Below are 13,586 nucleotides of genomic sequence, written 5' to 3'. Positions count from 1 at the left end.
AGGCTACGGCCGAAACCATTGTCAATAAATGTACACTTTTTACATCTGGAACGAGAGTGTGCGGCTTCTACTTTATCCTTTAGTCTTGTTGATAATGAACCAGGAAGATAACTATGATGTATCATATGATATTAACAGAGATGGTCCAGAGGAGGGGACCACTGCCTCTAAAATGAGTCTCTCTGGGGAGAGAGAGGAGGGGACCACTGCCTCTAAAATGAGTCTCTTTGGGGAGAGAGAGGAGGGGACCACTGCCTCTAAAATGAGTCTCTCTGGGGATGTTGAAGCCATGGGGTAAGACAAGAGTCTCTGGAGAGTATTTATGATGATGATGATGATGATGATGATGATAGATGCTTCATCCATAACCAGATTAATGTTAGACTTATTAAAGTAGATATACTGTAGTTCAATGCATACTGTAGTAACAGACAGTGTTGCAACTCTCACTAGAAGGCTTGTCCACGGAGGAGGAGAGTGGATCCTGGAGGGAGATGGCCACTAAAAACCTAAAAGCTACAATACAGATATATTCATTTGGACTGGCCACACCTTCCACCAATGTTATTTTTTAAAAATAATATTCATCTGGCCCAAGAACTACGTTCAATTTAAATAACTTAGTTACAATGTCCTAAAACAACAATGGGTTTTAATCATATCTCAGTCAGTATACAGTCATTTGAATCTTACCCCTTTAATGACTGTCCAAAAGGCTTTTCATATCTACAGAGTGGCTACAGAAGTAAAGCTGATGTTGTGGTTTTGACAGGGTCCAGCAGGAGAGACCAGCCTCACCTGTACCCAGCTGTGTGTCCATGAAGAGTGACCACTCTATGGGACGTCCAATAAACTTCAGAGAAAGACCTCCTCATTCTGGTCAAAGGTTAGTTTGATGTTTATTCCTTGTAGTCAATATCCTGACGACTTACAGACACACTCATATGAACACATGACATCCATTATCTTCTGTTAAACATGTGAGAATGTTGGTGTCTTTGTGTTTGACAGGGTCCAGCAGGAGAGACCAGCCTCACCTGTACCCAGCTGTGTGTCCATGAAGAGTGACCGGTCTATGGACGGTCCAATAGAATTCAGACAAGGAACCGTCACTACTCCACAAGGGTAGGTGTAACATGGGGATGTGATGAACTAACTGTGAGACTAGGCCACCTGTTTGTTTCATGAGGTCCTCAGGTAACTATAATGAACTCAGGTTCTACTATCAAGGAGGGAGCATGGGAGTAAGGCCCACAATGCAACAATCATTTATTGTTCAGCTTATAATCACATCATCTTCAGCTCTAGGAGCTCAGCACATATTTATCATTAAAGGCAAAATTTCAAATGTTAGATGTAGTAATGTAGATATACTGTAGTTAAATGCATACTGTAGCAACAGACAGTGTTGCAACTCTCACTAGAAGGCTTGTCCACGGAGGAGGAGAGTGGATCCTGGAGGGAGATGGCCACTAAAAACCTAAAAGCTACTTATAATACAGATATATTCATCTGGAATGGCTAAAACAGTTTTGTAATATTCATCTGACGCAGGAACTATGTTTAACTTGAATAACTTTTTTTACTGATCTATTGCCATGCAATCAACTTGTCAGTCAATTGTTAGAATTTGGTATTTTGGCTCTAGGCACAGGGTCAGCCATATTCAGCGCCCCTCGAGCAATTAGGGGTTAAGTGCCTTGCTCAAGGACACATGCAAGCTCCCTCCTGAGGTGGGGATCGAACCAGCGAACCTCCGATTGCTAGCCGGCCACTCTAACCTCTAGGCTAGTAACAATGTCCCAAAACAACAATGTTTTTTAAAATCATATCTCAGTCAGTATACAGTAATCTGAATCTTGCCCCTTTAATGACTGTCCAAAAGGCTTTTCATATCTACAGAGTGACTACAGAAGTAATTGTAATGATCTGATGCCGTGGTTTTGACAGAGTCCAGCAGGAGAGACCAGCCTCACCTGTACCCAGCTGTGTGTCCATGAAGAGTGACCGGTCTATGGACGGTCCAATAGAATTCAGACAAGGAACCGTCACTACTACACAAGGGTAGGTGTAACATGGGGATGTGATGAACTAACTGTGAGACTAGGCCACCTGTTTGTTTCATGAGGTCCTCAGGTAACTATAATGAACTCAGGTTCTACTATCAAGGAGGGAGCATGGGAGTAAGGCCCACAATGCAACAATCATTTATTGTACAGCTTATAATCACATTATCTTCAGCTCTAGGAGCTCAGAGCATATTTATTATTAAAGGCAGAATTTCAAATGTTAGAGTAATAATGTAGATATACTGTAGTTCAATGCATACTGTAGCAACAGACAGTGTTGCAACTCTCCTTAGAAGGCATGTCCACGGAGGAGGAGAGTGGATCCTGGAGGGAGATGGCCACTAAACACCTAAAAGCTACTTATAATACAGATATATTTATCTGGAATGGCTCCATCAACGTAATTTAAAAAAATAATATTCATCTGACCCAGGAACTATGTTTAACTTTAAAAACTATTTTTACTTATTTATTGCCATGCAATCAACTTGTCAGTCAATTGTTAGAATTTGGTATGTTTTGCTCTAGACACAGGGTCGGTCATATTCGGCGCCCCGGGAGCAATTAGGGGTTAAGTGCCTTGCTCAAGGACACATGCAGCTCCCTCCTGAGATGGTGATCGAACCAGCGACCTTCTGATTGCTAGCCGGCCACTCAAATCTCTAGACTAGTTACAATGGCCTAAAACAACAATGGGTATATCTCAGTCAGTATACAGTCTGAAACTTGCCCCTTTAATGACTGTGCAAAAGGCTTCTCATATCTACAGAGTGACTATGAAAGTAATCATGATGATCTGATGTCCTGGTTTTGACAGAGTCCAGCAGGAGAGACCAGCCTCACCTGTACCCAGCTGTGTGTCCATGAAGAGTGACCGGTCTATGGGACGTCCAATAGACTTCAGAGAAAGACCTTCTTATTCTGGTCAAAGGTTTGTTTGATGTTTATTCCTTGTAGTCAATATCCTGACAACACACAGACACACACTCATATGAACACATGACATTGATTATTTTCTGTTAAACATGTGGGAATGTTGGTGTCTTTGTGTTTGACAGAGTCCAGCAGGAGAGACCAGCCTCACCTGTACCCAGCTGTGTGTCCATGAAGAGTGACTGGTCAATCGATCGTGGAATACACTTCAGAGAAAGACCTCCTCATTCTGATCGAAGGTTAGTTTGAGGTTTAATTACCATAGTGGTCTTTGACGCTGCCAATAACATTCAGTAGTAGTATACACTCTTAACTTATTCTATTTGGGAAACTGGGCCTCATTCACACTTCTCTGGATGAAGACATCTGCTTATTTGTTGTTTTTACCCAGAATCCCCAGTGACCAGGTGGAGAGACCAGAGTCAGAGATTCCCAGTGGTCAGTCTGTCCAGAATCAAAGTGAACTGGCCTCCATATTCAAGGTGAGCTAAAGAGAAAGTATGACATGGAAAATGGCTAAGTAATCCCCAATGCAAAAGTTATTTTTTTCCTGTTTCAATTATATACCAAAGTCAAGTGATGTGATTTTTGTATTTAGTTTTTCTACTGGGTGTAAAGGTTTACCCATTATTAACTATCTCACTCCTCCTTTTTTATTTAAATGTTTCAGTTGCTTGAAGACAATGTCATCACTTTAGTGAGAAATCAGCTGAAGAGGTTCAAGAGGCTTATTTCTCAAGACTACCCAGAGTGCCTTGAGAGTGAGGGGGAGGAAGAGGAAGATGTAGAAGAAGAGAAGCAGGAGAGCAGTGCCAGAGAGGGGGCTCTGAAGATCACACTGCACGTCCTGAGGAACATGAACCAGAAGGAGCTCGCTGACACACTGGAAAAACGTAAGAGACCTCAAATGTTTTCACAGAGAAGTGTTACTGGGCTGGAATATTATTGGAAATATAAACACCACTAACTGTAATAACTATGTACTGTATATCCCTATTTGGTCACTCTTTATATTGTGTTGCCTCTATAACTTAGTATCTCTGTAATTACAGCAGTAACAACATTTGGTTGTTTGTGTATAATTGCATAGTAACAGGGTTGGACAGTTTCCTATATCATTCAACTACACTACATACTATGTAATTAATTACTATATAACAACTTGTTGAATAAACCAATGTATTTAAACAATGTAATAACAGTTACTGCAGGTATTGGATCAACTTAATGTAAAGTGTGCCACAAATATTTTGTTAATTGTTTTGTCATTCAGATGAGCTCGCTGTGGTGTGCCAACATGAGCTCAAGTCCACCCTGAAGAAGAAGTTTCAGTGTGTGTTTGAGGGAATAGCTGAGCAAGGCAAGCCAATACTTCTTGATAAGGTCTACACAGAGGTCTACATCACAGAGGGAGGAAGTGGAGAGGTCAATAAGGAACATGAGGTCAGACAGATTGAGACAGCATCCAGGAGACCAGCAACACAGGAGACACCAATCAAATGCACCGACATCTTTAAGCCTTTACCTGGACAAGACAAACCAAACAGAAGTGTGCTGACAAAGGGAGTCGCTGGTATTGGAAAAACAGTCTCTACTCAGAAGGTCATTACGGGATGGGCTGAAGGAGAAACCAATCAGGATGTCCAGTTCATATTTCCACTTCCGTTTCGGGAGCTGAATTTAATGAAAGAGAAGAAACGCAGTTTGAATGAACTTCTTGGTCATTTCTTCATTGAAATAAAAGAATCAGGAATCACCAACTTTGACAAGTATAAAGTTCTGTTCATCTTTGATGGTCTGGATGAGTGTCGACTTCCTCTAGACTTCCAGAACAACGAGACATGTTGTGATGCCACAGAGTCAGTCTCAGTGGACGTGCTGCTGACAAACCTCATCAAGGGGAATCTGCTTCCCTCTGCTCTCATCTGGATAACCTCCCGTCCTGCAGCAGCCAATCAGATCCCTCCTGAGTGTGTTGACCGGGTGACAGAGGTACGAGGGTTCAACGACCCACAGAAGGAGGAGTACTTCAGGAAGAGAATCAGTGATGAGAACCTGGCCAGCAGAATCAACACACACATGAAGTCATCAAGGAGCCTCCACATCATGTGCCACATACCAGTGTTCTGTTGGCTCTCAGCTGATGTTCTGGAGAGACTGTTGGGTGGAGCAGAGAGAGGAGAGATGCCCAAGACTCTGACACAGATGTACACACACTTCCTGGTGTTTCAGACCAAACAGAGGAATGTGAAGTACCTTGGAGACCATGGCAGAGATCCACACTGGGATAAAGAGCTAATTCTGTCACTGGGAAAACTGGCCTTCAAACAGCTGGAAAAGGGCAATCTGATCTTCTATGAGGAAGACCTGAGAGAGTGTGGCATTGACGTCAGAGAAGCCTCAGTGTACTCGGGAGTGTGCACTCAGATCTTCAGAGAAGAGTGTGGGCTGCACAACGTGTTCAGCTTTGTGCATCTGAGCATCCAGGAGTTTCTAGCTGCTTTATATGTGTTCCTCACATTCAACAACAGCAATGAGAATCCACTGGTCAAACAGAAATCTTCATCCAGGAAGCTATGGTCATCACTCACACGCAAACCTCTGGTTCACTTACACAAGAGTGCAGTGGACATGGCCTTACAGAGTAAGAATGGACACCTGGACTTGTTCCTGCGCTTCCTCCTGGGCCTCTCACTGGAGTCCAATCAGAATCTCCTACGAGGCCTTCTGACACAGACAGGAAGCAGCTCACAGACCAATGAGGAAACAGTCAAGTACATTAAGAAGAAGATCAGGGAGAATCCCTCTCCAGAGAGGTGCATCAATCTGTTCCACTGTCTGAATGAGATGAATGACCATTCTCTAGTGGAGGAGATCCAAAGCTACCTGAGCTCAGGACGTCTCTCAGAAGCCTCACTCTCACCTGCACAGTGGTCAGCTCTGGTCTTTGTGTTGCTGACTTCAGAAGAGGAGCTGGATGTGTTTGACCTGAAGAAATACTCCAGATCAGAGGAGGGTCTTCTGAGGCTGCTGCCAGTGCTCACAGCCTCTACGACGGCACTGTAAGTAGATGACTAAAATTAAACAAAATGACTCAAAATGATTAAACGTGAATTAGGACCATGATTCATAACAAACCCTAACAAACAGTACAAGGTGTGGAAGACAAAATTATCTTCTAGAGATTTTGATCACTTAATATAATTCAATGATTATCTAAAACATATTACTGTTGTGTACTTGGTCAAAAGTAACAACACATTCCTTGATTGGCTCCTTTTCATTTATAATTTGTTGACACAAAAAAATGCATAATTGATATCATAGCACACAAAGCAAACAGTACATAATTCATGCAATAGGCAAAGTGACGTTATGCTGTTTATGATCCCCTATTGTGATTTAAAGATTAAACTGAAGAAATGTAGTTATTGGGCTCATGGTCAAAGTATGTGACTTGCTCCATCATTTTCAGTCGCGTTGCGTCTCAACTCCCAATAATGAGCGACAAAGAGCCAGTTACAGTCGGAGTACTGAACACTAGTTTGGAGAAATTTGACATTTACTCTATTTTTAACATAACGGCATTCCACTCACGGTACCCTGGATACTCACACTGCAGATCAAATGATGACTTTTTGTCTGACATTAAGTAAAACATAAATAACTGAATGGCTGTTCACAGTTCAGCTAATGAGTATGTCAGCTTTATTTTAGCTAAAGTGTAATGAGAAGTTAGCTGGCCAGTGAGTTAACAGTTGGTGCAACATGCAACTGGAAATGATAGAACACATTGCATAATTGTTCTTAATTGTATTTATTATCAATTCAGGCTGAACGGATGTGACCTCACAGGGAGATGCTGTGAAGCGTTGGCCTCAGCTCTCAGCTCAGACTCCTGCCACCTGAGAGAGCTGGACCTCAGTCATAATTATCTACGTGGCCGGGGGGTGAAGCTGCTCTCTGCTGGACTGGGGAGTCCACACTGTAAACTACAGACACTGAGGTGAGGTCTTAGACTATTCTTGTTGACAGACATTTCATTCCTAAGTGTCTGTTACATTATAATTTCATTGAATTAATTATACTTGCACAGCAAGGCTCAATGATTGAGACAGACAATGTACATTATCTTCTAATAAATTACTATATTGTCTGTCTGTGTGTGTGTGTGTGTGTGTGTGTGTGTGTGTGTGTGTGTGTGTGTGTGTGTGTGTGTGTGTGTGTGTGTGTGTGTGTGTGTGTGGGGAGGGCTGGTCTGTCTACACTCTCTGAATATGTTTGCACTCCTCAAATCCTGACCCACCTGGCCTTAGATCAGCTCACAGGGCTACACAATACTGGACTAATAATAATAATAATAATAATAATAATAATAATAATAACCTTTATTTGTATAGCACTTTTCCTACAAACATTGCAGCTCAAAGTGCTTTAATCATTATATAGTCATCATTTAATGATTTAGTCAATTACAGGCAATATTAAAAAGATGGGTTTTTAGTCTTGACTTGAACATATGTGCTGAGGTTGCATCCCTAATGTAAACTGGCAGTGAGACACAATCTGGGTGCATAAAATGAGAAAGCAGCCTCACCAAATCTCTTCTTTTGTACATGTGGTACACAGAGAAAACCAGCGTCAGAAGACCTGAGAGCTCTATTGGGCTGATATGCTAGCAGAAGACCTGAGAGGTCTATTGGGCTGATATGCTAGCAGAAGACCTGAGAGCTCTATTGGGCTGATATGCTAGCAAAAGGTCTTTCAGATATGCTGGTGATGTGCCAGTGAGAGCTTTATAAACAAGCAGAAGGATCTTGAAATCTATTCTGAACTTAACAGGAAGCCAGTGTAGAGTCGCTAAAATAGGAGTTATATGATCTATTCTGCTCGTTTTGGTTCAAACAACTAACCCAATAGCTACCAAATACATTGTACCAGATTTAGAAATCCAGTGACTACACATGTATCCATGGTTGCTTGCTCCCATGTTGAGAGCAACTACAACTCTCACTCGTGAAGTCTTGCACCACAGTGATCGTTTGGCTGCATGTATTTATTTGTATTCCTCATTCAGGCTGAATGGATGTCACCTCACAGAGAGATGCTGTGAAGCGTTGGCCTCAGCTCTCAGCTCAGACTCCTGCCACCTGAGAGAGCTGGACCTCAGTCATAATGATCTACATGACGGGGGGGTGAAGCTGCTCTCTGCTGGACTGCGGAGTCCACACTGTAAACTACAGACACTGAGGTGAGGTCTTTTGGGGTGTAGAAGCATGAGTATGTTGGGTCATTATGATGCACTAGTTGTTCTGTTCACTTAAATACAATGTGTCTAGCCTTTCAACTGATGAATTAAGAGGATTTAAAGCTGTAAAGATGTACATTAGAGAGGAACAATCAGATTATTGATATCAGATGGAGTAGTGACACTATTTCCCCAGGTTGTCATTCTGTGGAGTCCCAGAGGAAGGCTGTGCTTCTCTGGCTTCAGCTCTGAGGTCTAACCCCTCCCACCTGAGAGAGCTGGACCTCAGCTACAATCACCCAGGAGACTCAGGACTGGCGCTGCTCTCTGCTCTACAGAAAGATCCACTCTGTAAACTACAGACACTCAGGTAAAGGCTGAATATGTGGCTGGATGCATTAATGACATTAATGCACAGTATCTATTTCCCACATGATTGTGAGTGTGTCATCCAACCACTGTATGTTCTTGTGTGGTTGATACAGTTTGGACCATGGTGGAGAGTGCTGGCTCAAACCTGGGATGATCAAATGTAAGATGTCTCCAACACTGTAGATAACAGGACTGTGATATTACTCAAGAATCAGGGTACAGCAGAGTTCAAACAGAGCACCAGTATTGTATTCATATGTAAATGTAAAATATGAGTAAATGTGAATTAGTTGCATCCCTTGTAACATTTTTTATATTAACAAGTAACATTTTGTGAAATAAATTATGTTAGCATATAAAGCCCAGTTCACATCTATGCAACGCAATGCAACGGAACGCAACGGAACTCGCAGTCGCAAGGAATCGCCAGCGATTTGACATGTAAATTCTCAGCAGAACGACTTGATTTTATGGGACGTCTGATATTTCTCTTCAGCCAATCAGGAAATAGCATCATCTGCTGCCAAGAAGTGGAGTGGACCTTATTAATACGACCCGTTCCCGATCCAAACAGGAATTAACATTTTCGCCGTTTATTGATCAGTGCTACTGCCAGCATGTCACTGTCAGTCATCTTGCAGGGTAAACACAACTTAAGTCGTTGTTATGGAAACGGTCGTCTGTGTCTCGTTGCGTCTCATCACCCATCTGTCTCACCACCCATCTGTCTCACCTGTCTCACAACACATCTGTCTTACCACCCATCTGTCTGATCTGTCTCACCACCCATCTGTCTCACCACCCATCTGTCTCACCACCCATCAGTCTCATCTGTCTCACCACCAGTGTTGGGCACGTTACTTATTATACTTGTTATAGTTACTAGTTACTTATCCCAAAAAGTAACTGAGTTAGTAACTGAATTACTTCATTATAAAAGTAACTAGTTACTAGGGAAAGTAACTATTGCGTTACTTTTTACCACGGTGCAGCGGGCTAAGTTAAGGTCAGTCAGCCAAATGTGACAAGGAAAAGCTTACCCACTGCCATATTAGAAGATAAATGTGATCTTCAGAGATTTTTCTGAGCAGGTTTCAGCAGGGAACTTTTCATATTTATTGCACTTCAACAGACCACAACTGGTAGACATATTGTACTTCAAGTATTTTCTTCATTACAAAAGTTAACAGTTAAACAATATGAAGTGCTTTTAAAGTAGTACTGAAATAGTGCCTGTACTTCCACCGTGAAAACGCCACGTTCACCTCAGAACACTCGGGACTCGCCATTGCTGCGTGTATCTCTCTGATAGTTACAGTGTAATATCTATTATCTATTATATATATATATATATCATTGCTGCGTGTATCTCTCTGATAGTTACAGTGTAATATCTATTATATATAATATATATATATCATTGCTGCGTGTATCTCTCTGATAGTTACAGTGTAATATCTATTATATATAATATACTGTATATATCATTGCTGCGTGTATCTCTCTGATAGTAACAGTGTAATATGTATTATATATAATATATATATCATTGCTGCGTGTATCTCTCTGATAGTAACAGTGTAATATGTATTATATATAATATATATATCATTGCTGCGTGTATCTCTCTGATAGTTACAGTGTAATATCTATTATATATTATATATATATCATTGCTGCGTGTATCTCTGATAGTTACAGTGTAATATTTATTATATAATATATATATATATATATCATTGCTGCGTGTATCTCTCTGATAGTTACAGTGTAATATCTATTATATATAATATATATATCATTGCTGCGTGTATCTCTGATAGTTACAGTGTAATATTTATTATATAATATATATATATATATATCATTGCTGCGTGTATCTCTCTGATAGTTTGAGTGTAATGTCTATTATATATTATATATATCATTGTTGCGTGTATCTCTGATAGTTACAGTGTAATATTTATTATATAATATATATATATATCATTGCTGCGTGTATCTCTGATAGTTACAGTGTAATATTTATTATATATATATATATATCATTGCTGCGTGTATCTCTCTGATAGTTACAGTGTAATATCTATTATATATATATCATTGCTGCGTGTATCTCTCTGATAGTTTGAGTGTGTGTGTCGTGTTGTGCGCGCGTGTGGTTTGTGTGTAGAAACATCCGCACAACACTGAACTATGGTTGGCTTACCATGACATGTTCTCTACCATAGCCAATCATGATCACTTAACTCTACCATAGCCAATCATGATCACTTAACTTTACCATAGCCAATCATGATCACTTAACTCTACCATAGCCAATCATGATCACTTAACTCTACCACAGCCAATCATGATCACTTAACTCTACCATAGCCAATCATGATCACTTAACTCTACCATAGCCAATCATGATCACTTAACTCTACCATAGCCAATCATGATCACTTAACTCTACCATAGCCAATCATGATCACTTAACTCTACCATAGCCAATCATGATCACTTAAGCGGTTGTCTCGCCCCGCCCCTCCCAGCTGTGACTGAGGTCGGGTGACAATGAGAAGCTTCAGTAGTAACGCGCCGCATTGAATTACCGGTAACGGTAACGGCGTTATAACGATGAAAATAGTAATTAATTACATTACCCGTTACTGGAAAAAATAACGCTGTTAGTAACGCAGTTTATTTTAACGCCGTTTTCGTATATTTTGGTATCTGTTGCTGCTAAAAATGAAGAAGAGTTCTCGAGCAAATTTAAGACTGTTTATTCAAAAAAGCAGGTTACACAGCAAGGTTCTCTCTGCAGCTGGTCATCTGGATTGGTCGCAGGATGTGATAGAAAAGACAAAGAGTGTGGGTGTCCTATAGGATTTTTATACCCCTCGTGTTATTGTCCCTGAGCCAACCAAAACAGAGATGGTCAGCTCGCCCCTTCTCTCCCCTGCTTATCAGAGGTCCATGTCACTTTGCGAAAACATGTTTTGGTCGCTCACGGTCACATCTGTTAATGATCAGTGTGTGTGTTTGTGGTTACCCAACCCTATGGGCATCTTTCAGTTCTGCCATAACACCACCCCCCTTTCCCTATAGAACAAGGGGAGAGGCCAGAGAGTGTGTGTGTGTGTGTGTGCTTGCCCAACCCCTCATGGGCGCCTTTCAGTCTGAAGGCCAGAGTGTGTGCTTATCTGTGTGTGCCAACATTGCACAACACTCCCCTTCAGCATATATACAATCTATGCATGTGTGTCAGAGAGCATGCCTGTAGGCCCAAAGGCTCCGCTTTGGAACAAGGCGTCTGCCAAATGCCAAAAATGTAAATGTAACTGTTACAAAGCCTTATCATACAAATTCATGGTATGTGTGCGTGTTTAAGTAGAAATACACGACATATTCCCCCCTCGGTGTTCCGAAACGAAACGACCACAAAACAAAACAAAAACACAAACCCCACACACCGCATCCAAGAGAAAAATAAAAATAAAATAAAAAATAAAAAAATAAAAAAATAAATAACAACAACAGACCGAAAAACTACACCAACACATAACACAAGAAGCACAATAACACAGACCAACCCAGGACCAGTACTAGGAACCAAAGATAACACATACAAAAAATAGAAAACAACCAATAATAAAAAGAATCTTGAAAATAACAATCACAATTAAACTAAACACAGTTCATCATGCATAATACAAAAACTGAGATACAGAAATTTCCAACGACCGATGTTTTCCTCGTCCTCGAAGCGTCAGGGTCAGAGGTTACTAGCACATGACCCCAGTTGGAGAACAGCCTTTACCGCTGTCTCAGATTGATAACACTTTCATAGTCAGGAGCTTCCATTGTCGCGTAACCATTACATCACTCCACAACCGACATCAATCACATGATATAGAAAGAAACAAACAGGAACCGAAGCAAACAATCACAAAACATCACTTAATAAACAAATCATCAAAAGAGGAAACAAAATCAGAAAGCAAAACAGAATCCAGCTTTCGCTCATCAGCTATGTCGGCCAACATTAAAGCATTAACCGGAACATCAGAAATACACTTTCCAAAACATTTGATTAAAATACCAAGTAACATAATACAGATGATAATGACAACAAGAATAATAGCGACGGACCTGATCATATTACCAATACCTGAAAAAGCAGAATCAAAGAAATCTAATGTATTCCAACCGTGTTCTTTATGTAAATCCTCTACACCCTTCTTGTTAGATTCATGAAAATCATACAGAGCGTTACCAGAATCCGAAATATAACTGCAGCATTCACCGCCTATCAAAGCGCAAGTACCACCCTGACTGGCCAAAATAATGTCCAAAGCCATTCTATTTTGGAGAGCAACATTCTTAGTTTCAGTCAATTCAGTAGCCAGGGCAGATACTACAGCATCCGAAGCATTAATGTGTTTTTCAAGAACGGATGATAGGGCACTTAATTCAGTCTGAGAGTTGTAGACACCATAACTTGGGAATATTAGGCCAAAAAACTTCTGAGCAGTAGATAACTCCCTACGACTACGATGGGTTGCTTGTTTGTGAAGTACAGACATCTCCTCCCGAGTAACTTTCCTAATCAAAGGTATCAGATGAGCCAAATAACAAATACCCTCACTCAAAGCAGGAAGCTTAGAGAATGCATCATTATTACACACAAGAAACACACCCTCCGGGAGTTGAAGCTCCTTACCAGGATACGAGAAAATGACACCACCTATACAAGACGCGGCCCCTAGCTGACGAATCGCGCTGCCCTTGAGCAGAGATTGAATGTCAATACAGGTTGTAACATTCACGAGAGGCATGACTTTAAGCTGCGTGGTGCCTTTCTGCCGTCTGATAGTATTGGTATCATGTAATTTCATTTGAGGCACCATAGCACAATCAACAACTTTACATTTCAATCCAGAAATAACAACTGAACCTCTCCACCGTGTAGAAGTCAC

General features: G+C 41.0%; 1 protein-coding gene across 1 annotated transcript in view; it reads left to right on the top strand.

The window, feature by feature from the left end:
* Window positions 1-289: 289 nt before the first annotated feature.
* The window catches only part of LOC308160952 (uncharacterized protein), a gene marked incomplete at both ends in the record, with an annotated part of 28,125 nt that continues 14,828 nt past the window's right edge, over window positions 290-13,586 (top strand). The window contains 11 exons of the mRNA XM_080534875.1: window positions 290-294; window positions 1,012-1,125; window positions 1,951-2,064; window positions 2,887-3,000; window positions 3,394-3,484; window positions 3,673-3,895; window positions 4,276-6,064; window positions 6,835-7,008; window positions 8,080-8,253; window positions 8,447-8,620; window positions 8,736-8,782. Coding sequence (XP_080391001.1) covers window positions 290-294; window positions 1,012-1,125; window positions 1,951-2,064; window positions 2,887-3,000; window positions 3,394-3,484; window positions 3,673-3,895; window positions 4,276-6,064; window positions 6,835-7,008; window positions 8,080-8,253; window positions 8,447-8,620; window positions 8,736-8,782 — 3,019 coding nt within the window. The remainder of the gene's footprint in view (window positions 295-1,011; window positions 1,126-1,950; window positions 2,065-2,886; window positions 3,001-3,393; window positions 3,485-3,672; window positions 3,896-4,275; window positions 6,065-6,834; window positions 7,009-8,079; window positions 8,254-8,446; window positions 8,621-8,735; window positions 8,783-13,586) is intronic.

This window comes from Nansenia antarctica (genome assembly GCF_963989245.1).
Source record: "Nansenia antarctica genome assembly, chromosome: 6".
Classification (NCBI taxonomy): domain Eukaryota; kingdom Metazoa; phylum Chordata; class Actinopteri; order Argentiniformes; family Microstomatidae; genus Nansenia; species Nansenia antarctica.
The sequence above is the reverse complement of the archived record's forward strand: the minus strand, read 5'-3'. Positions and strand labels throughout refer to the sequence as shown.